The sequence below is a fragment of the Polyodon spathula genome, chromosome 17 (assembly GCF_017654505.1).
Source record: "Polyodon spathula isolate WHYD16114869_AA chromosome 17, ASM1765450v1, whole genome shotgun sequence".
NCBI lineage: Eukaryota > Metazoa > Chordata > Actinopteri > Acipenseriformes > Polyodontidae > Polyodon > Polyodon spathula.
This window is the reverse complement of record NC_054550.1, coordinates 6445684-6469683: the sequence shown is the minus strand read 5'-3', so window position 1 is coordinate 6469683 and position 24000 is coordinate 6445684. Positions and strand designations below refer to the sequence as shown.

The 24000-nt window shown below is 37.6% G+C and overlaps 1 protein-coding gene across 1 annotated transcript in view; it reads right to left on the bottom strand.

Moving 5' to 3' along the window:
* Positions 1-3363: 3363 nt before the first annotated feature.
* LOC121330243 (rhombotin-1-like) overlaps positions 3364-24000 on the bottom strand; it is a 21643-nt gene continuing 1006 nt past the window's right edge. The window contains exons 2-4 of the mRNA XM_041276597.1: positions 10712-10925; positions 5576-5701; positions 3364-3823 (exon numbers count right to left, since the gene is read on the bottom strand). Coding sequence (XP_041132531.1) covers positions 3718-3823; positions 5576-5701; positions 10712-10925 — 446 coding nt within the window. The 3' untranslated portion in view covers positions 3364-3717. The remainder of the gene's footprint in view (positions 3824-5575; positions 5702-10711; positions 10926-24000) is intronic.

The window sequence follows — 24000 nt, the reverse complement described above, 5'->3', positions numbered from 1 at the left end:
CATTGGTTTTATGTTGGGAGATATTTTTAAGAAAAATAAAAAACTGAAATATCTTGCTTGCATAAGTATTTAACCCCTGTGCTGTGGAAGCTCCTAGTCTGTGGAACCCCTGTGCTGTGGAAGCTCCTAGTTGTGAACCATTAAAGTTGCTGTCACATTTTCTGGATAAAAACCCGACTGTTGAAGGATCATTGGTAAGGCTGTGAATTTGAAGGAAAATGAAGACCAAAGAGCATTCTGAAGAAGTTAGAGGTAAAGTAATACAAATGCATAGATTAGGGAAAGGGTACAAAATAATATCCAAGTGTTTGGATATCCCCGTGAGCACAGTTGGATCAATAATCAGGGAGTGGAAGCTGCATCACACCACCCAGGCACTGCCAAGGAAAGGCCGTCCCTCAAAACTCAGCGCTCAAACAAGAAGGAGACTTGTGAGAGAAGCCACAGAGAGGCCAACAATCACTTTGAAGGAGCTACAGAGTTCAGTGGCTGGGAGTGGAGTAATGGTGCACCAGTCAACCATATCAACACTGGCCTGTATGGGAGGGTGGCAAGAAAGAAGTCGTTACTCAAAAAGTACCATCTGAAAGCACATCTGGAGTTTGCCAGAAAGCATGAGAGTGACCTAGCTGCGATGTGGGAAAAGGTTTTGTGGTTGGAAGAGACCAAGATAGAGCTTTTTGGCCAAAACTCAAAGCGCTATGTGTGGCGCAAACCTAACACTGCCCATGCCTCAAGACACACCATCCCTACAGTGAAGTATGGTGGTGGCAGCATCATGGTGTGGGGATGCTTCTCATCAGCAGGGACTGGGCATCTTGTTACAACTGAAGGAAGAATGGATGGAGCAAAATACAGGAAAATACTGCAAGAGAATCTGCTTCATGCTATGGGGATGCTTCTCTGCGTCAGGGCCTGGAAAGCTCGTGAAGATAGAGGGCAAAATGGATGCAGCAAAGTACAGAGAAATCCTGGTGGAAAACCTGCTGAAGTCTGCAAGAGACCTGGAACTTTGGAGAAGATTCATCTTCCAGCAGGACAATGACCCCAAACATACAGCCAAAGCCACACTGGAGTGGCTTAAAAACAAAAAGGTCAATGTCCTGGAGTGGCCCAGTCAAAGTCCGGACCTCAGTCCAATTGAGAATATGTGAAAAGAGTTGAAAATTGCTGTTCACCAAAGGTCCCCATCCAACTTGACGGAGCTTGAGCAATTTTGCAAAAAAGAATGGCCAAAAAATGCGTGTCCAGATGTGCAAAGCTGGTAGAGACTTATCCAAATAGACTCGTGGCTGTAATTGCTGCCAAAGGTGCCTCTACCAAATATTGACTAAAGGGGGTGAATACTTAAGCAATCAATTTTTTTTTCTGTTTTGTATTTGTAATTAATTTAGAACAATTTGTAGATTTTATTTTTAACTTTGACATGATGGACTTTTTTTGTATTGATCAGTGGCAAAAATGCCTAATTAAATCAATTCTGATTCCACGTTGTAACACAATAAAATGTGGAAAAGTCAAAGGGGGGTGAATACTTTTGAGAGCCACTGTATATAACGTAGCTCAGTAATATATTAGTATTACCAGATGTAGTGTAACACAAGTGTGTTGTTTTACTTTAACACCTGCTCAATTAATAGTCAGTCTTCTGTGAATCCAAAGGTTGCAAGAAAGAAATTGCATCTTTGAGGGGAAACATATTTTGCTCTGTGCCTGGCCTTTCCTTTGACTTTGAAAATGTACTCATGAAATTGTGTCATACGACAGGCCTTACAAGCGGTAGGATTTTGAACCAGATACAATCTTTCTTGCCTCAGACAATATAATGAAGGTCAGAAATTGAAGTTCGAGAGGAGGGAAAATCCCTGGCACACGTCACTCACTTCATTGGCCAGTCAGCATGGACAACACTTGTGATAACACAAAATATATACCAAGAGTTCACCTGACTTAAGATGGGTCTGGCCTTGCCTCAGTGTACAATTGTATTGAATTGACATCACACAGCCAACGTGGGGCAATAGAAAAATGGTCTCTCTGGAACAATTTGCATTACACGAGTTAAAAGTCAACAATTGTACTTATTTGCTGCAATTCCAATTATGCATTAATAGGGCAATCAAGATACCAAGTATGTTTAGTTCTTCTACATCTGGGACATTATTTTTGAAAACCACTTATGTTGCATTAGACTCTTGGCATTGCAGATGCCCTGCTGTGTACCCTGGGTCTGACTTAGATTACAGTAGACTTTTGCTCATTAAACTACATCACAAAAGCATCACCATTACTGGCAGGGCAGTCACAGCCAAGTGAGGTTTAAAGGACAGGCTGTTGAGAGGGACAATGTCAAATCTTACACAGCAGGTGGAATGTTGCCTTGTTGGCTGTGACCTTGTAAATAGCCTTATAATCAGCCTCGTTCTCCACAAGTACACAGCGAGAAATTCTGACCATGAAAAAGTATTAGCTACGTTAAGCAAACAAGAAATCGTTTTTATTAGATTTGGAGGAACTTATGGCCTTCTAAAGTATGCCTGCTGAACAATTCAAATTATTCAGTGCAAACATTCTCTTTACAATGAATGCAGTGACCATGGTAAAGATAATTAGCCAGCAAAGACTCCAAGAGAGCAGCTTGGGACAGAGGCGGGGGGGGGACTGTATAGAAAAAAAAAAAAAATTAAAGCAGCAACCCAAATTAGCAATTTGACTGCTAAAAAGAAATACACTTTGTAGTACACTAAATACAAACATGTACTGTGTTGGCATGTGAGTTTTCATTCAAATTGCTTGTAGATAATTGTCTTGGCAACGATGAAGGCACACTGGCTAACCATACTGACATTGTGCTCCAGCTCAGCTACATTATTTTTTTTAATGTTTTTTTGTTTGCCACTGTGACAACTGGTGTCAGTGTGTCATAGTTACGTTTGGACCCCAATTGCTTCAGGAGTGTTTTTATAAAAATTGCCCAGTTCATTTCAACTCCCAAACTGAGATCAAAGAGGGAGGAGACATGGTCTTTGGCTGATGTTGAAACATTGCTCTCTGTTTTTCCCCCAGATCGGTCTGCCAGAGTCTCACAGCAATCCACTGGAAAGCACAAACAGCAAGAGGCTGGAAGGAAGGGCATCTTGGGTTTGTGAATAGAAACTGTATTGCCCCCCAACTGCTAAAATAAAAAATGGTAAAACAAAAGGATTCTGTAGGGCCAAAACAAATTGAATAAAAAAGTTCTTTAAAAATCCACCATTTCTTCCTGGGCACTGTATAGAGACATTACTTAAGGCCAAAGGTATTATAAAACATTGCATTAATAAATAAGTGTCAACACCCAGGAAACATTTAAGAATCTTTAATTCACACTAGTAGTAAAATTGCATTACATTTTCATAAAATAAATGTTCCAGTTTATATATACAGAAAAACACTGTACAGACCCTCCCAGGAACCCTACCCAAAAAGGGAAAACAACAACAAAAATAATCACAAACATACAGGCAATGCAGTGCTCAGCTAAGCAGGCACAACTGTACATCTAACTTGTAACTGCTTATTGTTGGGGGCAAAATAAGACGTACTACATGTACAATACAGTCCTTCTGGACCAATACAGATTCAAAAGTATTGCAGGCAAGCAGACAGACGCTCAGCGCTTTGAGTGCAGCAGAACATCTATCCAGTAATGCTTCAGCACTTGGGAAGGGGCTCCGGTTACTGAACTTGTGTTTCAAAGCTTCCATTCAGCTGCCCCTCCTCATAGTCCACCTGACAAAGGATCATGTTGTTCTTTAGGAAGAATTTGTCTCCTACACAAAACCTGCAAGGCAGCAGAAGGAAAAAAAAAAAAAAAAAAAAAAAAAAGTCAAAAAATCTGATGAAAAGCACAATACTGTGCAGTTAAAATCCCAAATCCTCCCCCCCCTCCCCCCCCCCATATTACAGTATTGTTAACTGTAACTAAGACGGGGGTAATAGTAAGGTGCATACTAAATCCAGGTCTATTTCAGTAAGGTTTAGATCAGTCAGTAACTGCTTTCTGAGAGCTGCTCAACATAATTATGTTCAGATATGCATTATGCCAGTAAAAGGTAACGCAGTCATACATCACTGGGGAAGGGTAGCTCATTGTGTTCTGTTGCTCAACACGCTGCTACTGCTGGTGCTGACCTTCTTCCGCCACAAATTACAAGCTTACATCACAGCCCCAGCCAGCTTGAGGACAGAGCTCACCCTTGCGATGCGTAGAGATTCCAGATTTCAATTACACAGCGTGACAGGGGGTTGCTGGGTACTCTGTGCAGGAGCAGTGTCGCCAGCTCAAAGCAGACTTTAACAGGATTCTATTCCGCTCATGTTTGGCACACTGAGGTGGTGTAGCCTCAGGCTATTGCCTGATGTTAAGGCTCCCTATGATGTAGTGGGTTTCAAGATCTTAAACCACTGCTGGCGCTGGCTTAGCGTACAGAAGTGGTTATGTGGGGTGCCATTAGTCAAGCTTCTGTAGCAGATGCAGCAATCCAGAGATTAAAAATGCTAATGTATTATCTGCACATACCAACGGTGTTAAATATTTGAACTATTTTAATTTGATCTCAAAAGTTTCCCAAACTTCGTTCTTCATTTCATTGTAAATGTATACTATTCCAAAAAAGGTAACTGTGGCTTAATTTGCTATTGAAGACTGCTTTCCAGCTGGGGCCTAGTCATTGGCCTAATCAGACTGATTTACAGCATTACTTTAAAAAAGCACTCAGCCTACATGTGCAAACACGATAGCTGCAAATGCTTTTACACAGCAGGCTGAATAATTATTTGCTGCGACACGCTTTGCCAGACTTTTGTCAGCCACATTAGTTTGATTATTTTAAAAAAATTAAAAGTTAGTTGCAAAAAAATTAATAAATAAGTCACACACATTGAATAAGGCATTTGTTTGACTGTGATATCTACTGTTGCCACCTGTCCCAGTTTTCCTTGGCTCAAGACGGTTTTGAGGAAAATGTCCCAGTACTTCAATATGCCTTCTTGGGACACAAAGATCACATTTTTAATCTTATGCTTCCACAGCTATGCAGATCACTACAGCCATGCTGCAATGCCAGTAACATCAATTGAGGATTTTATATTAATGAAGATACAATATCACTGCAATAGACAGGCAATATTAAAACTGGCTGTCGGTACTATAGTAGTAGAATTACCAAGGTTACCTAGTGGATGAATATAGGATCTAAAGATTTTAAACTTTAACAAGCCCCCTTCCACTCAGCTCAGTATTTTGATCCTCAGAAGTGGCAACCCTAGTGAAGTCTGTAAGCCAGAGTGTACTGCTGCAACACTGAAGATTTCTCCCTTTTAAAAAATAAATAAATAATAGCAACACAGCACATGTCGCAGACAAACAAGTACTCAAAAGGACTCTGATCAAAGTTTTTAAAGCAAACTTGTTAAATGGGGGGTGAGGATGATATGGTTTGTTAAAACACAAACCCTGAAACTATCATGTTGGTCTGGGGTGGCAAAAAGATTATGTTAAGAGCTGTAGTGCAACATCTTTGTTTCTCCTTACCTCTGGTTACAAAGCTGACAGGCAAAACAGTCCAAATGGTAAACGTTATCTCTGGCTCTCATCACCATTTCAAAGGCTGGGATAAGCTTACTACAAGCTGCACAGTTCCCAGTGGTACCAAAGAGCCTGGAATGAAAAAGGAAACTTTTAAAATTGTAACCTAGTTGATCCTAATAAAGGATTCTTGTAGCCAACATCTTGTAAAAAGGAGTTCAGCAAGTCTGCAAACACACAAATCTTCCTTGGCACACATTCTTTTTTTGTTAATGAGGGGGCCAATGTAGATACTAATTCTTTGCTAATGATCCAATTAAAGTGATCACATGGTTCTAATCCCACTCTTCAAAAGTGTTTTTCCTAGTTCATGTTAAAGGGAAACAGGTCTAAAACAACCAAATTAGCTGGTAAGGTTTCTTTGTAACTAATGAGACTTGGATTCAGCCAAATCCAGCAGATTCTCTCCCCTTCCCCCCTCTTTACACAGGAGGCTCTGTTCTACTATGCAGCGAAAGTTAAAAAGATTCCTCAAAATCAAGGATACCATTTATTTTTCAAAAGAAACAATTCTGGGAAAGTAGGAATATAACCTTGAAGATGAACACCATAACTGGTTCCCAATGTGCGTACGGAATAGAGAAGGTACATTTGGTTTCTCTAAGCTTATTAGATAAGAATGATTAAAGTCACAAAACAGTCTTAGTACAAGTCTTTCCTTGCTTCCCTGCAAAAATTCTGCTTCAGGATTTACATTCCCCATGCCACCTTGTTTAGTTTGAAGATACATAAAAGAGGCTTACAGAAATGTTTTGTCTAAAAGGATAAACTCTTTGTGGAATTTAATACTACAATTCTAAAGAATACTGACAAATAGCATTCAGTGTATGAAATACAGTAGTGTATTGGGGAAAATGAGAATTAAAAAGGTACAGAGATTTTAAAATGCGTACTTGACCTATTTTCCAAGTCAAAGAGACTTGACACGTACCAGAAGTTCTTCTGCCTTGTTTAATTCTACCAAATTGTAAAGTTGTTCCCCAATTATACCTTATGCACTTTCCATCACTGTCACACTTGCAGGGGGGAAAAAAAGAAATCTGTTCTTACATTGAAATTTAGATCACATTAAAAAAGGGCAGATCTAAGCAATGCATGCATTGACCAATCGGATGCAAAACAAAACAAAAGATGTTTTGACTTTCCCTGGAGAAGCAAGTTTAAAAAAAAAAAAAAGCATAGAAATACAATAGAAGTTACTACAATGGGGGGGAAAAAACCTACACATTAAAAAGGGCTTTTAAAATCACTCCTAAAGGGGCGGTTCCATTCTGTTAGTGGGGGTACAGATTTATATCTTCAAAAAGATGTTAGCAAAAAGCGACAGTATTTAAAAGGTTATGACATTGCGTGTTGGAATGTGATGCATATTATATATATATAATTTTATAGAAAGGCACAAAGTTACAAATCAGCCATTTGTTTTGCATAACCAACAGCCTAGTTCCGGTCACTTTAATTTAACTGAAAAAAATTGAATAAAAAAGGAAGCTCATTACACAAGCCCAGGGCAAAAGTGTGATAAGGATTTAAATTAATATCCTATAACTTGCACAGCCTGAAAGAAATTGTCTAGAAGCCACCTAAAAATGGCTCCAAAAAGTGTATGCTGTGCTACCTGTCATTTTAAATTGTTATTAACCAATCCACCATCCTGTTCTACAAAAATTCGAACATTTAATGCCTTCTACATCATTCTTCTAGCTTTACCTCATGACCTCCTTCAATAGCAAGCAACATCAGCTTTTTTTAACCTGGTTTCAGAGCATGGCGGGGAGGCCAGAAGGTTAATCAAAAATCAGTTCAATAACCCGAGGGGTGGGGACTTTTTTTTTTTTTTTTTTTTTTTTTTAAGTGGATTAGCGCTAGTGGGTCTGCTGCAAAAATCTGGGGCAGTTTATCAATTTCAAAGTGATCAGTCCATTTACTTTTAGTACGAGAACAAAAAAGTTTTTGATTTCAAAACAGACATGACATGCTTGGGCTGAACCATACTTCATGAACAGGATATCATATCTAACAAGGTCTTGCCTTACTATACATAGAAGCTCCAGTTCACACAAAAGTAATATGAAACACCAACACAATTTTCATTCAAAACCCTCCACCCCTCTCCCACAGCTAAACTAACTATAAAAAGGGGGGAAGAGTATGAATTAGCCAAGACAGATGTCCAGTGGACTGTTTGAACTTACAGTCCGAGCAACTTCAGAAACTCTAATGATTCAGAAGGAATGCCGCAATTATAAAAGGCAATTTAAATGGTAAGACTTTGTTAAAATGTTGTGTATGAAGTGACAGGGTATGGTTTAAAAGCAACACAATAAGAAATTTGAGTCAAGTCTGAACACTAAATATTAACCAAAATGTGTTGTCTTAGTTCTCTCAGGTGTTTGAATGCATGGTTAAAAAATAAATAAATAAATAAAACGGAAAGCATTTAATTTAAAAGGCATCTGAATCACACCACTAAAATCAGATCTGAAAAAAAAGATTTAAAAAAATCATGCAGTCTTTAACTGGATCCTGTTTCATAAGTCAGCCGTTCTAGTATTTTTTTTAAATGTATTATTACACAATGTGCTCGTTTTTAATTTCAGTTATAATTTCTTGGCTTTAAGTGAATGACTAATCTGTTCCCCTTAATACATTTAATAACTACAAGATCAAACCAATTCAAGCCTGCAGTCCTAGTAATCAAAAGCATGACTGTTATTCACCTCTGACAAGTATGCAGCACTAGGTCACAAAATCCTAAGCCCAGCAATATAAAAATAACCAATTAGTTTATTGTTCTGTGCGGTTGTGAAACAGAGTAGCAAAATACTAATAAACTACAGCTTTTTATTAAATGAAAGTGTCAAGTGGATTCAGGGAATGAACAGTGATGTTTGGGCAACATTTACTGTCTGTGGAAAATGTGAGAATTCTCATTGTTTCTAAAAGGACAAAAAAAAAAAAACAACAAACACTACACATGGTGGCGTGGTGTATAGCCACTCCTAACTAATGTGCATATGGCAGTTCTCCAAATAATTAAATTGGAATAAGTGAAATATACCTAACAGCTAAAACACTGTAAAGAGCTTTTAAAAAAAAAGGTGAGGAGACACGTGGCCCATGAACACAAAAGTAGTGAATTTGAAACAAGTTAGGATGGCCTAACACTCCCAAGAATAATAGAAACCAAAACATTTGGTACTGTGGGCACCAAAAACTCATTTTAAAAACACACCCCAGATTGGACTTGCCAAGAATAAGTGTGTATAAAACTAGGGTGTTTAAACCAATTAAAGATTAGGAAAAAAAAAACAAGTTAAATATAAAACACTAAATAAATGCATTTATTGAAATACTGGTTTCGGCTTGGTATTTTGGCGCTCATTATGAATGCAAGACTTACTATACGTTTGGGACAGACAAATTCAATTCTGTCTTGAATGGAGCTTAGACAAGCGATTAATCAAATCATTCAAATGCTCCGATTAGTCGATTAAAGAGAAAAAAGATTAAAAAGTCTAACATAAAATGTATTTAATTTTTTAAGAACAGCCAGAGCAATTGCTCCTTAGGAAAGTTTCTCCTTTCTCATTCATCTAGAATGAAAAGCAAAAAGGGCTAGACAATTTAAGTCTTCAGTAAAAGGCCATTGGAATTAGAGCAGCTCTAGAAGAAACCCTTTCAGTCCAGCACTCTGAGGTCTGTTTTTGAAGAAAGCATAGCTTTGCTCTTCTGTTCAGGCCTTGCCATAAGGCAAGCTTTATGGCAATCGTGGAACCTCAATGGAGATGGATCATCCTTTTGGAACATTTAATTGCAGCAAATGGTCTGCTAATACATTGTCAATAATGACTGTATAAATACCTATATGTTTTATACCATCTTATCCCAGCATCTGCACTGTGCAAGGGCAGACACATTTGGTGACTATCTTAACAGCATTAACATTTGAGTGAAATGGGCTAGATGTTAAATTTATCCTTTTTACATCTTGTCCCAGTTAGTAAGTCAGCACTTGCCATGCTGCTAAACGGTCTCTTTCATATATAGGGCTGCACAAGTAAATGGACAAGCACAGGTTGGAGACAGTGGTGTCTGGCCATGGGACCCAAGGGGCCAGTCTGGGAGATAAATAGTGGGAGTTCAGTGGGAAGCCCCTGGGAGCAGGTCTTAACGCCAAGGAAATAATCATGTTTAATTTAGCAAACAAATGGCCAAAAAGGAGAAAGGAACCACTGTGGATAGACACCATGCTGCCCAGAGAGCAAACAGTCAGTCTGCATGCAGCTGCTTTACACCAGCACTACACCAAAAGCACACAGTTTCTATTACAATACTTGCACCCTAACCTATGCTTATGTCCAAACGCCTTTAAATATTGTTATTCATCTTGCAAAAGCACATATGGAAAGAGAGACCATGAATAAGTCTCTGTGGGTGCCTGTGCTAGTAAAATGATTACAATCTAAGTGTTACTATTCAGTACAAGAGCAGGTTACCAAGACGTGCATGTTAAATGGATAGCTGCTTGCATCATTGCCAATCCTTTTGTGGGTGTGTGCTTACGGTGTGCCACATGTATTAGTTTTAACCTCAGATTTACATTTATCAAATAACAATTTAAAAAAATAGGTCTGTCAAATTGGATTTGGAGAAGCAGTTTGGTTTATCATAAAGGAACATGCACAAGTCTCCCAAATTGGAATTTTCCATTTGACAGGTGTGAAGCTATTTATGGGCAGGCTGGCAATTCTGGGAACTTCTGTAATTTCAGTTTATTAATTCCTTAAGAAATTCCAAGTTTAGTAGTGCCGATATTCTGTACCATTAAGACAAGTTATTTAAGCTTCAAATCATTACTCACCAAGTGTTGGGCAACAGAAATCATAAAACTGAATATAGACTAGCACACCTTTCCTTTCTACAAATCGGAGACATTTCAGTATTTAACCTGTAGTTCACTCACACAAAGCATTTAGACCACGGATTGAAAAGGTGCAAAATTCCAGCACTTGGTTTGGTGTTGTTATCAAATGTGATATTGATTAAGTATTCTGGTGCCCAGTCTCTTCTATTCCTTACCTCAAGTAATCTCTGCGACACAAGATAAGGTTTGCTTTTGTGTACAGGGTGGACCCGACCTCGCCAAGACGGCAGTCACAACAAGCACATTTTAGACAGTCCTCATGCCAGTATTTGTCAAGGGCCTTGAGCAAGTAGCGGTCCTTGATCTTCCTGTTGCAGCCAGCACACCCCTTCTGTTTCCCCTTGGGCTGTACAGAGAGCATTGGCACACCTGTAACAAAGAAGGGAAAATTAACTACTGGTCTGCATAACTGCAACTCCTCTTACCCTCCATATGCTTTCTTCCCCCCAGTTTGTATTGAATCCATTTGCATTCCCATTTCACATTGTGTTCTGTTTTCAGTTGCCGGGAGGTACAGTGTACTTACTGAACACGGCATACCATTAAAGTGCTGTGATAAAAGCATTCTTTTCAAGCCTGTCAGCTTGAATGTAAGTGCTGTTAAGGGGAAAGGAAACAAAAAAAATATTTACACTTTGCAGAACCAAAGTTAAATTAAAAGCAAGGAATCTTTGTGAAAGAATTTCAAAATGTGAGAGTTCATGCCAAGCTGATCCAACTACTAAGCGTTTTTGTCGGTGTAACATGGTCATTTTGTCCATCTTGGAAGAAGTTAGAACAAGGTGAGCTTTTGCAAACAAAATACTACAAATAAAATATGGTATTCCTTTACATTTTTAAAAGCAGTAACAGCATTCAATACCACAAACTTTTGCAAGAATGACTTTCAAGATGGTCTTCATTTTAACCCTTGAACCAATACTCCAACTTTGTGGTTTAAGCCTGCAGTCAACAATGTAAAAGCAGTTGGTTACCAAATACAACAGCATTGTTTTAACAATTAAGCAAATGCTGAATTGTAAATTTGTGTGTTGGGCGAATTATTTTAGCACAAGAAAATTATGCATCATAAAAGGGGAGACCACCTGAATACGTAAGTTCAACCTAGTAATTACTTTTCAGGAGGGCTTGTGTGTATTATAAAATGTGTTAAATCCTTTAGTCATTTTTAACCAATGTCAAACCTCAACATTTTATAAAAAGCTTATGTCATGTTTCATACAGTAATCAAAATATAAAAACACGCAGACTTCAGGAGGTCTCCAAATATTCCTCTGACATTAAGGAGGGATGTTCCTTTCAAGTGCTTTTGAACACGTATTGTATATAGCCCCTTTCATACTGGCTTGATCTACCAAGGTCAGAACCTACCCGGGCAGGACCCGGTGTCGTGCGGGTCGGGTAGGTGATTTCAGACTAGGATGACAGGGTGACAGGCGCAAGTAAACAAAACACGTATCAGTTCCCAGGAAACAACTTCCTACCGATGCTTCTAACCAAGCTTCTCTGGATTGAACCGCCAGCACAAATGTTGATTAGAGCAAACGTTTCTTCCCTGCTGCAATCTGGATCTTTGTGCGTCTCAAGCAAAAAAAATATGGCTAAGCAGAAATGTTCCTTGCAGAAGCGAAACCTTCATGTTTGCTATTGCGTCGGCTCACAAACGGCCGCCAAACATTTAGTCTCGCTCAACCCAGGTCAAAGCGTGTAGACACACAACTTGAGGTGGGTGGCTGGGACCCAGGTTAACCCAGGTACGTGGTTTCACACTACACGGGTTTGTGACCCAGTTAGCCAGAATCCCTGGTCCAGACCCAGGTAGGAGTGCCATTGTGAAAGGGGCTTATGTATTATGCTGCTTACTCTTTGAACACCAGTCAAGTGGAGCAACACAACCTGCAAATTGCCCTCCTGTCACACAGCTCCCACTTTAAGTGTGCCTTTTAGCCTCCTAAAGGACAACTAAAGTCAATTTAATAACTGCACTAAAACACTAATAGTCTATCTGTGGGTGACATTTGTGTTTCTACTAAAAGCCACCCTCAGGCCGCTGTTGCCAACACTCACACACCACTCTCCTCCAGCAACAACAGGTCTACTCTTAAGACTATGTCTCACAAACTGTATTGATCCCTCTAATAGAACAAACTATTGTTAGTGTTCTATTCCAGGTTTGGAAACAAGCTTGGGGGGAAAAAAAAAAAAAAAAAAAAAAAAAAAAAAAAAAACACTCCACACACCACTGTTGTTCAAGTATTGAACAACATACTGTACAGTACTCCTTGCATTTGTATTTATTTATCTGTAATTGGCATACCTGTTTCTAGATAGTGAACATTTCCTTGGCTTTAAAAAGAAAGTTAAGGTACCCCATAGTATTCACTTTAAAGTACATACATCAAAAGCTATCCTTTCATTTATACTCTATTTAAAAGGCTCCAATGATACTGGAGGCTCATTATCCCATGCCAGGTATCTTGCACAAAAACATGTAAAGTTACAAAAATGTTAGTCTAAAATAAATAGGGTCAACAAATACTGTATTCTTCATGGAGGTGGTGTTCAGACACATTTCAATTTATTGCATGCCTTAAACTGGATGCATGTATTTGCATTAGTGATTTTTGTTTTTTTATGCCGTTTACAGTATTATCTTCACCAAGGAAGAGCAGCTTGTTTATTATACAAAAGCCCCACTGATACTTAGTCACACCAGTTACAGTGAAGTTTAGATATCTGGAATGAAATTTGAAGTTATTTAATTCTTCAGTGTTTTCTGCATTTATTATAATATACATGCCTTACAGTTCAACTCATTTAATTACTAATTTGAGGCATTTGTTTTAGGATTTAAAAAAAAAAAAAAAAAAAAAACTAAGACATAGTACTGTAGGTGGTTATTGTAAGTCAAGGAAGAGTACAGCAGACATTGCTTAGAGATGAAGTCGACAATAGAATGAAAGACTTGATCAGTTTTTATACAGCACTGGTTGCCATATTCCCTGCAAAATATTACATTTGTTTCATGTTTTGGTACCACAAAAAACAGGAGCAGTTGATTTTGTACAGCACCCAATTCTCATTCTCTCTTAATTTAACATCCTTTCAATGTTCTCTCTTTATATTTGGATCCAAATTTGTTAAACAATGTTGACCCATCTCCACTGTGGGTATGTGATATAATCCCCTTTTAAAAAACACAAAAAGCATGTTAGTTATATTTATAGCTTAGGTTTTAAAATGAATAACGGCTCCGATGGCATTCAGGCATCAGATTTCTTACTTTTAACTGAAAAAAAGGTGGTTAATTGGTCCGTTGCTGCTGATGTAAGCCATCAATTAGTGTTCTGCTTGCCCCGAGGCTCCTCTACCTTCTCACTTTGGGGGGGGGGGGGGGGGGGGGAACGCTCCTTGAAGCAAGCGTATTAGGATCAGAAACTTACTATAAATACCGCGGTTCAGTGGAAATGAAGCTAAAGCACTTCAATTTGAAACCACTATAGCTAAAGGCAGTCTATTCTACCTGCATTTCATGGCTTGTTAGAGGTTCTCACTGTAGGTACTGCAACAGGGCTCCCTTGTCAGGGCTTCACTAAACCAAAAACACACTTAATGAGGAGAGAGAGTTCACAAGCGTGTGTGTGTGCTTATATACAGGCAAGGGAATAGAGTTCTGCATTCCCTACGGGATCTCACCAAAATCTTTAATTTGCCATTTATGACAGCTAATTAGTTATTCTGTTCAAAATCTTTGCTTTAAATAAGAGAACTAATTATACACAAAGGTCGCTCCCCCCACCTCTTGTGAAGCACTTATAATTGGCTTATCACCACCCCCACTCCTCCCTCCTACAATGCATGTGTTTGTTTTACACAGTTTTCCAAAACAGCAGTCCGTCTTAACCCTTTCATTAACTACTATAGTGTTAGCTGAACATTAAGCCGTTTGTGTACAATTACAGTACATGGCAACAGGAAACAAACTGTAGTAATCACTTAAGTGCCTTAATATCTTGCTCAAGATTAAAACTTTGTCCATAATCAGTGGCCTGTGGCACAGTGGCATGAAGACCCCATTACACCTCTGCCAACCCCACACCCTCCCGCTTCTATATTCGTTATGCACCTTTATTCTATAAACAATAAAAAGCTTTTCCAAAGTATAATTCTTATGTTTTCATGTACTGTGGTTACTGTATCTGGAACACTATTAGACACCCTTTTTTTAAAATTAAAATTGGCATGTAAACACCGTCAATATACTACGTTTCAAAATTGACTAATTCTATGATCAAGGTCTTAGCCGCTTCTGTACAGCATCATCAGCTACCAGAGAAATACATTCAGAATGCTTTTCTAAAAGCCTGTAGCTTTGTTATTTACAACAAATAAAAATCTACACCCCTCCCTCTACAGACACACACCTTTCTTCAAGGCTCGATTGCCTTGAAGTACAAAAAGTTACATTATAAAAGGAAATGGCATATGAAGTGGTTCCTTCCACTTAATCCAATCCATTTAACAGATACAAGTGCCATTGACCTTCTAGTGTCATTAGGTGTCACAGAAACTGTACCTCTTGTCTCCAAGGATTCATATTTTACAGAGACTGCATTTCTTAAAGCAAGAGCTTTTACCTTGCCAAACATATTCCTGGATAAATTCATTTGCCATTAATACTTGGCACAGGAGGCTGTCATCTCTTATCTTTTTAGAATATGTACAGTTAACTTTGCACTTAGAACTGTCAGACCACGTACTTTCCATTATAGAGATAGCATCCTTTTTACTATGTAAGCCCATTTCAAGTTCCACTTTTTCAGCAAATCTGAAATCAAATCAATGTGGTACCCTTTTGACATGAAGGTTTAAAAAAAAAAAAAAAAAACACACAACAACAACAACAACAACAACTCAGTGTGAGGGTATGTTTTAAAGCGTTACAGTACAATTATTCAACTATGAAGGCAGTAAACATTTAAAAACAAAAACACATTAATAGTCAACAGGCGTGTTCATTTTTGTGGCTTCTTCAACATGAAATGGCCATCTCATACAACTTATTACATTGTGGTTCAAAGGTTTTGTTCCCAGGCCAGGAAACTTTAATCCATTCTTCAGAACTCTGGATGAAGAACCCCGTCACCAGCACATCTCTTTCGCATTGCTGGAACATCTTGAACTAATAACTGGCGTGCTACCAAGGTAAATCACTTTAATATATAAAATCAAGAGCTATACAATGCAACAACAATTCAGGTGATCCTTGAAGCACAAAACATATATAACCTCCATCTAGCTTACATTCTCATATCTATTGATTTGTATACACTTGTCCTAGAAGACCTTTAATTGGCCTCATGAACACAGGGCCCTATCTCTATGGCTTGTCTGCAGAATTAAGCTGGCAGTACCTAAAAAATATTTTTGGTTCACACAGAGGACTGTGACACCACAATGACATTTAAAATCTCACCCTTACCCAAAGAAAATCAAAATCAACCATATGCCATGAAGCAAATTAACCCAGTATAAAAAGTGGGCAGGGCAAGTCTTCAGCAACTTGATTTGTGGAGTGCATTTTTCCTGCCTGAAAAGAAACATTACTATCGCAAAGTAAACCCTGGGCTAACAGCAGCTTCCTGCCTACAGGATTGTGGACACTGTTTAATATTGTACAATCACAATAGATTTTCTGAATTCTCCACCCGTCCAACAGATGGCTTACTCTGTGGAACTGCCAAGGCTACCAAGAGTAGCTACAGAAACTCTTACTATTCAAAACAATTTTTTTTTTTTTTTTTTAATGTAACAGTTACATTGGCTGAGCCAAGAAAAGGAGACGTTTTGGACCCCACTCAAATATTGCAATACCAATCGGATATTTGCAAATCCAGATTTCTAATTAGGCTTAAGAAAAGTAATACTGAACCTAATTAGGGGACTGTTGTAGCTTTAGCAAAAAGCATTATGAAACTTGCAGTGGTAGCAAGGGAAGCATATTAAGGGAAGTTATCCTTAATAACTGCTCTCTTCAAATGTTGAAAATGTCCTGATCTGCTGCCACTTGCCCTGCTATAATTATACCTGAACTGAAACATGCAAGAAAACAGCAGAATGCTCACTTTTAAAATGTTTAACCCAGGTGCAAAAGTGAAAACACACACATATCAGTAGAACACCTCCCTCCCATTATGAGCAAATCTAATAATTTGCTGTACATTCCATCAAATGGAAGGGCATTTACTAGAAAACTAAAAATTAAATCTATTAAAATAACTACATAGCATGCCACTAAAGTGGTCACACAGCAGGCAACAGCTATTTCATTTGCTAGCAAGTATAACTAACTGGCAAGTATTTCAATCTCTGTAAACATGGTTTTAAAAAGTTAATAAAAAAATAAACAAACGTTTGAATGGGTTGGGAGGGAGGGGGAAAAGTCATCCGCTAACTCTTCAAGAAGCTCACACACTTTAATTGATGCAAATGAAATCTGTTTGCTGCCATTCCATGATTCTTGACAAAATAACCATTAGCACTATCACGGCAGCTTTTAGCCATCTAAAGGAAGAATGCAAAAAAAACACACCTTTTAACCTGCAGTAAAAATATATTCATGGAGGCATAGATGCAGCAGTCTGAAATTTGTCACTCCAAGTGCCATAAAATGATTTATGAAATCCCTCCCCATCCTGGCAATTACAGGACACTTATTTTAAACACATGTCTGGAGACAGATGCTATATTTGTGCATGGCACTAACTACTTCAAAAGTGGAAAACACTCCGACCCCTAGGCTTTCAAAGCAAGACACATTCTCACAACTTAATGTTGCTGCCTGCTGGGTACAATGTATTATAAAAATATATAAAATATATATATATATATATATATATATATATATATATATATATATATATATATTATATATTATATATATATATATATATATATATATGAATGAGAGAGAGAGAGAGAGAGAGAGAGAGAGAGATTTTCACAATTCCTGGGTCATTAATCTACAACATCTGTATTGTACAAAAGTAGTTTCACTCCCGCCACGCCCTCCACTTAACAGCCTAGTTTAAACAAGTGTGTGTCAATATGACATCTCTCATCAGTGAGAAAGGTCATGAGCGTGTCATGTCCTGTAACGTTCTAAACCAAAAAAATGGTAATTCGAGACCCATTATAAAAACGGTCCTTGAAAAACATTACATGGAATTACAGTATAACGCAGCCGATGCTGGTGTAATGGGAAACCAAGGTAAAGTCACAGCAACTATTCCGCACCCCGTCCTCTGTGGAAGGTTCTCCATTGTATCAAAGAACAAAAAGCACAGAAGACGGCTGTTTGGAAGAATTCAAATTGACTATTGAAACCCTTCACATCCCAGTCTGAAGCCCCATCCAAGTTAAATAGAACATGAAAAACAGAATACTAATGTATTTTGGTACGCATTACAACGTAAATAGTCACAAAAGCCTGCTCTCCCCATACTACCATTAACATTAGCAGCAATTAGAAACTAAATGGTTAAACGCAACGGTTCAGTTCTGGTTTACAGAGTTGCAATCCATGCAGGAACGACCACAGTAAAGTCTGAACAATTTAAATACAGAAAGCTAGAAAACTGAATGTTCAATTAACAATTCCAATTAACTAGCTGGGTAACAGTAAATGTGTTTGCACAGTGGCTAGCAGTCACTTCCATTTAATAATGCATCAAGCTGCAATCCTGTTGTTCAGCTCATGGTATATATTGATTAGCCCCAATTCTCCACTGTCCCAACCCCTTCAGCAAGAGCCTAGAATGAGCCTCTTAAATTAGATATTCAAAGTTTGATTTATCAAGGGTCATCCAATGAGAAATTGTTCTTACACCAGCAACTTGGTTCTAAATAACAGGGCATTGATGCTTTTCCATTAATCAGTTAGCCAGGCCAGTCATGCCTTAGCTTTAATTTATTATTATTTTAGTTGCCCCCCCCCCTCTACAAAACTTCCACAAAGAGAGACATTCTTTAAATATTTTAACATACACAGTATTGACAATGGAAGTATTCTTATTTGTACCCACCAAGTCATAATAAAATTATGATTAATTAGACTCCAAGTATAAAATGTAAACTTCATGAAACATATCTTGTATGTTCACATCTTATATAAAAATCGCACCTCTCACTCCCCTACCTCTTCATCTGTTTGTCAGGAGGATGATGGCAGCATAATTAGGTCTATGATTAGAAAGGTGTTCCTACCTTTCTGAAATTAAAAAAAAGGCACAGAACTTGAACTACTGGGCAAGCAGCATTCTGCAATCAGTACACCTCTTGTCTATAGATTTGTTCTGGCTTCTAAAACATTAAAGTGCTTTTAGTTTCAAAATATGGTTCCTCCTTGCTGGATGGCCACATTCAAATTGCATTTTAGCAGTAAAGCATTACTTGTTCATAATTCAGCTGAGTAACTCTCTCTCTCAGTACAGACCGAGTCTCTACTAGTGTTCCTGGAAAAGAGAAGCCAGCAATCACATTGCACACCCTTAAGCTTCTGAGGCTTGTATCTAGAAATAAACAATTAATAAATATGTATCTGGGGAGCGTTTCTCAAATAATCTAACAAGGTCTTCTCTGGTGGTTAATAAGCTCAATGGCAGATCAATTTGTTCAACTCACGGATTGTGCACTTACTAAGCAGTGTTCAATTTTCACATAAGTGATTCATTAACTGATTACTAGCTCAAACATTTTAAAAAATCTGTACTCATTTGTCAGCCTTCAACTAGTACCTTGTTTGTGGTTTGCCAGTACCTTTGTCTATGTGACCAGTTTGAGGGGAAAACAAAGGCAGCCAAATACTGAAAACAAATAATAATGTGCTATTTTCTTATTACTTTCCACACCAGGAGGGTGTATGTCTTTAAACTCCACTGTGGCAGTTAAGTTGGGATCTGAAGTCAACCTCGCAATGAATGTGGCAGCATGTCTGATACTGGGAAGCTACTCAGGGGAATAGCAGGCAGTTAAAAGACTAAAAGAAAGTAAATTAAAAACCACCTACTGTAAAATCATCAATATGTAGCTGTAAACCCTCTTTCAGCAGAGCATATGTACCATTACAGTATCAACTCCACTGGGACAGGCCATCACTTCTCATGCAACTTGGTGTTCGCAAAGTAAAGCCAAATCATGTGTTTAAATCTTAGGCTGAATTTGAAGTGAACGGCAATTTATTTTTCAGTTTAGTACTCATACAGCTTGAATAGCAAGCGCCAATCTGTTCAAGAAACACTCATTTGCTTCAGTGCATTTTGGGAGAATAGTAGGATTTACTGACCCTAAAGATAAAATTCTTCCTCCTCTCTAAAATTGACTACCTGAACGACCAAATCTTGCTTGTTTTATTAAAAAAAAAAAAAACATTGTGAAAGACTAGAGCCCTGTTAACAGTTTTAGGCATTTCAGTTTAGATGTTTAATGAGTTAGTTAAATTTGCGAGTTTGTGACCTAAATATTGACAAAAAGAAAAAAACGTTATCTTTACAAACATTGCCATACATCAGGAGGGAACGAATTCTGAAATCCAAGTAAAACTGGGAGAGCTAATCTAAATAAATGCTGGCAGCACTTAAATCCACTGAAATATATATAATTTATATATGGCTCAGTGTTGTATATGGTCAGATTTCTACAGAAAGTATGCTTTGGTAATTCACTGTGTGCATTTCCACATACAGTTTTCATAGACAGATTAACACTTCTCTTGGACTACAGTACCTTGCCTATAGTAATGTATAACAGATGGATGGACAGGTACCTCAATATACTTTCAGAATCTCTCTATATAAGCAAAAAAAAAAAATGTCCATACCAAGTGGTTCTCTAGATATGTAGTGTATAGTTAGCAACGCACACAACTTGAATTCCTGCAACATATTTCGTAGTGAAATCTCAAGCCATAGGCAAAGTTATGCGTTTCTGGTTGAAAAGGATCGATTTGCTGTATATTAGGCACCTGCTTATCCTCTCAATCCAATTTACAGCGTCAAATGTGAGAATTGCACATTTATTAAAAAATATATTACGAGAACGGATAAGGCCACCGCAGGGCTGGAAAGAAGACTCCTGCTGAAGTTCAGTTTGATTCATTTCTGGTTTTACTGGGAGTTTAATAAGACACATTTGAGCTTTTTACCTACACACTACGGCTACTCAAGCTCATTAAAACCTGGCATGGGTGAAATTGGTGTGCAATAGGAGTCTTATTTCTATCCGTGCATGAATGTAGTCATATTGCAAATTTTTTTGTGAATAGGACCCAACGTTTCTTAATCAAAACTAGGGTTGATGTTGCATAAGCTACTATAACAAGTAATATGAAGCACAAACCCTCAGTTCCAAATGTTAAGTTTTAATATAAGATGTAATATTGTGTTAAGCCTTGGAACAAACATACAGATGTCATTTCAATATTTGAAAATCTGAAAGTTTAATTTAAAAATAAGAGCAAGCCAATAAGTTGGGAAAATAGCATATACAAGGGGAAGAATTATATTGCTAGAGAAAAAGTGAGAAAATGTATAAAAGTAATCTCCAACTGGAAATTAGAAATCAACCCGGAGAAACGAAACATAAGAAATATTACTGTCCACTTTCTAAATCAATATAGCATTGCTACAAGACAGAATTACCATGGTAACTCGAGTAAAAAAAATAAAGCAATTCTTATTTCAAAATAATAAAAAAAGGAGAGCCTGAAGCCCAGGTTTTATTACAACTGCCAACAGATCACTGGCTTGTATTTATTTGAGACATTGCTTTTCAATCAGATGCTTTATGAGTGTACAAATTTCAATAGACAGCCTGCTTAAAGGATCATAAATTTACAGAGCAATGGTAACAAGATCATTTATTCAAAATAAATATGTACAGCAAAAAAAAAAAAAAAAAAAAAAAAAAAAAAAAAAAAAAAAAAAACACGATAGCATTTTTTTAAATGGACAGCTTCCCACATGATAGGGGTATAACTATACACTTGAGTCAAGATATGTGATGTATCACAATATTAAGGCTAGGATATTGTGTAATAAGAACAAAATGATTGTTAAATGGCACATTTTTGTAAACATGCAAAAGTTAAAACGAGGGGTTTAATGCATCTTACCAAACCACATGTTGCATTCATCATTAAAAAAACATCTGGGGGACTATAGCACCGTAGTGCTCTTGGTATCATGACATACACCTCTATTTCAATACATCAGCCAAAGGAAACATCACGATACATACCTCGATACTATAGTAGATTAACTGTTACACACCCAATATTTGTCCCTGGTACGTAATCAGATTGAAAACAGTAAATCTGAATAGTAAGGCCAATGTGTTTGTGTTGCATCAGATTAGAAAGAAGCATAACTGCAACATTTTATTTCAGGACAGAATATGTCCAGTCCCATTTAACAAAGCACTACTATGGAACACTGTTTGATAACCCTGTTTTTCATAGCACATTTTATTTATATATATTTATTAATTACACACACACAAAAAAATCTTGGACACATGTTAAACAGACTATCCTAAAGGGGCTTATCAAGTTTTATTGTGACCTAACATTTCTGAAGCAGACAACATGACCATGAATGGCAGAAACATGCCAGTCTGCTGGCCAATGTGAGATTTAATTAATAATTTACAAAACAGGTCTCTAACATAATTGTTTTAAACATGCAAGAAAAGGTACAAAAACAGGCAGTCTGGCGTTTCTCTCCAAGAAAGTTCACTTTAAATTTGATACATTGTAACTCAGTCAAGTTCCTTCTGTGTGCTTAAGAGAGAAGTAATTTCATTGTCTTAGTTCATTGTTAAAGTGTAATACAGCTTTTGTGGTTTGGTATAGATCTTTCAGACAGACATCCCTGACAAGTACAGTGGAACTACCCAGAAGCTTTTCCATCTACTGCACGTTTTGCTACACAGGTACCATATAGAATTGAAGGTATTTGAAAAGCTCTTATTGCATATTGTCAGTGTTTCTATTACTTTGACAGTATCTAAAATCCAATAAAGACAGATTGGCAACACACTTGGAGCTTATGACAGGTCACATAACTAATGCACTATTCCAACAGTGTTTAAAATAGTGTCAGACTATAAATGGACGAGGAATCGATTTGGACAAGTAGAACTTCCCTTCATTTTTGCCAAAACCATGAATTCTAAATAGATCTGCATCCCTTTTCAACATTCTACAAGACAAACTATTCGCACATCAGCATCTGTACAGATGTGGTGCCTGACACTATAAGAAGTTTAAAACAGGACGACAAGTTGAGTTAAAGGGCTGTTCAGTATTTTAAAGGTTTGTGTGCATCTACTTTATTAAAATGCAAATATAAAGCCATTTTAAAAAGGGAGGGGGGGGGGGGGGGTGTCTTGCCTCTGAACCTAACAGGAGTGTGTCTCTCAGAATCAAACAAAAGGTCTGACTACAACACTACTGTAAATCAGCAACACTTTCAGTGCCTCTGCATAAAATACCGAAACATGGTCGCACCCAGCAAGCAAAGGGTGAAGCTTTTAGGCACTGAGCAGCAGGTGATCTCAGCTCTTCTGCAAGTCCTAATGCTCCTAAAAGCCACTCTCCCTGTTTCTTTAATTGGGCATCAGTAGTTAATGTAGTATTGACTGCATTACATGCTCCTGTGCATCCTCTCTCACTAATGCCATTTGCATCACCTTGTACATTTACCATATTGCTTAGCCAATAGCTGTTAAAAGCAGTCCAAATCATGAATCACATAGGAAACTTTTAGCAAGACAGACATCCAAAGGAGACAATTTACAGTTGAGTTAATCTGGGTACATTAGCAAAGCATGGATTCAGGGAGACAGACCAATTTATGTTTCTACCGCATTCCCTTTATTGGTTTTTAGATGGATAAGTGAAAGGATGCTCAGCTAAAACAGATATGAAAGATCCATTTTGAAGCATAAATAATGGCTCTTAAATTAATGCCATATATATATATATATATATATATATATATATATATATATATATATATATATATATATATATATATATATATATATATAGACACACACACACACACGGCTTAAAAAAAAAACTGCTAAAACATCACCTCAAGGAGAACAGAACTTTTTTCAGGGTAAGATAAGGATACCCTGTATTGTCACGTTTCCTACCACAGCTCTTAAATTAAGTAATTCTTGGTACTGTATGTTGCAGACTAAGACACAAAGTATTACATTGACTGAAAATATTCAATATTTTTTGCTCTAGTTTCTATACCTTAAACACACACGTACTATCACATTAAAAATAGACTGTGGTACCTTAAGTTTTCAGAAATGAGCACCAAGTGTCCGTAATTGTGTGTGTGTGTGTGTGTGAGAGAGAGAGAGAGAGAGA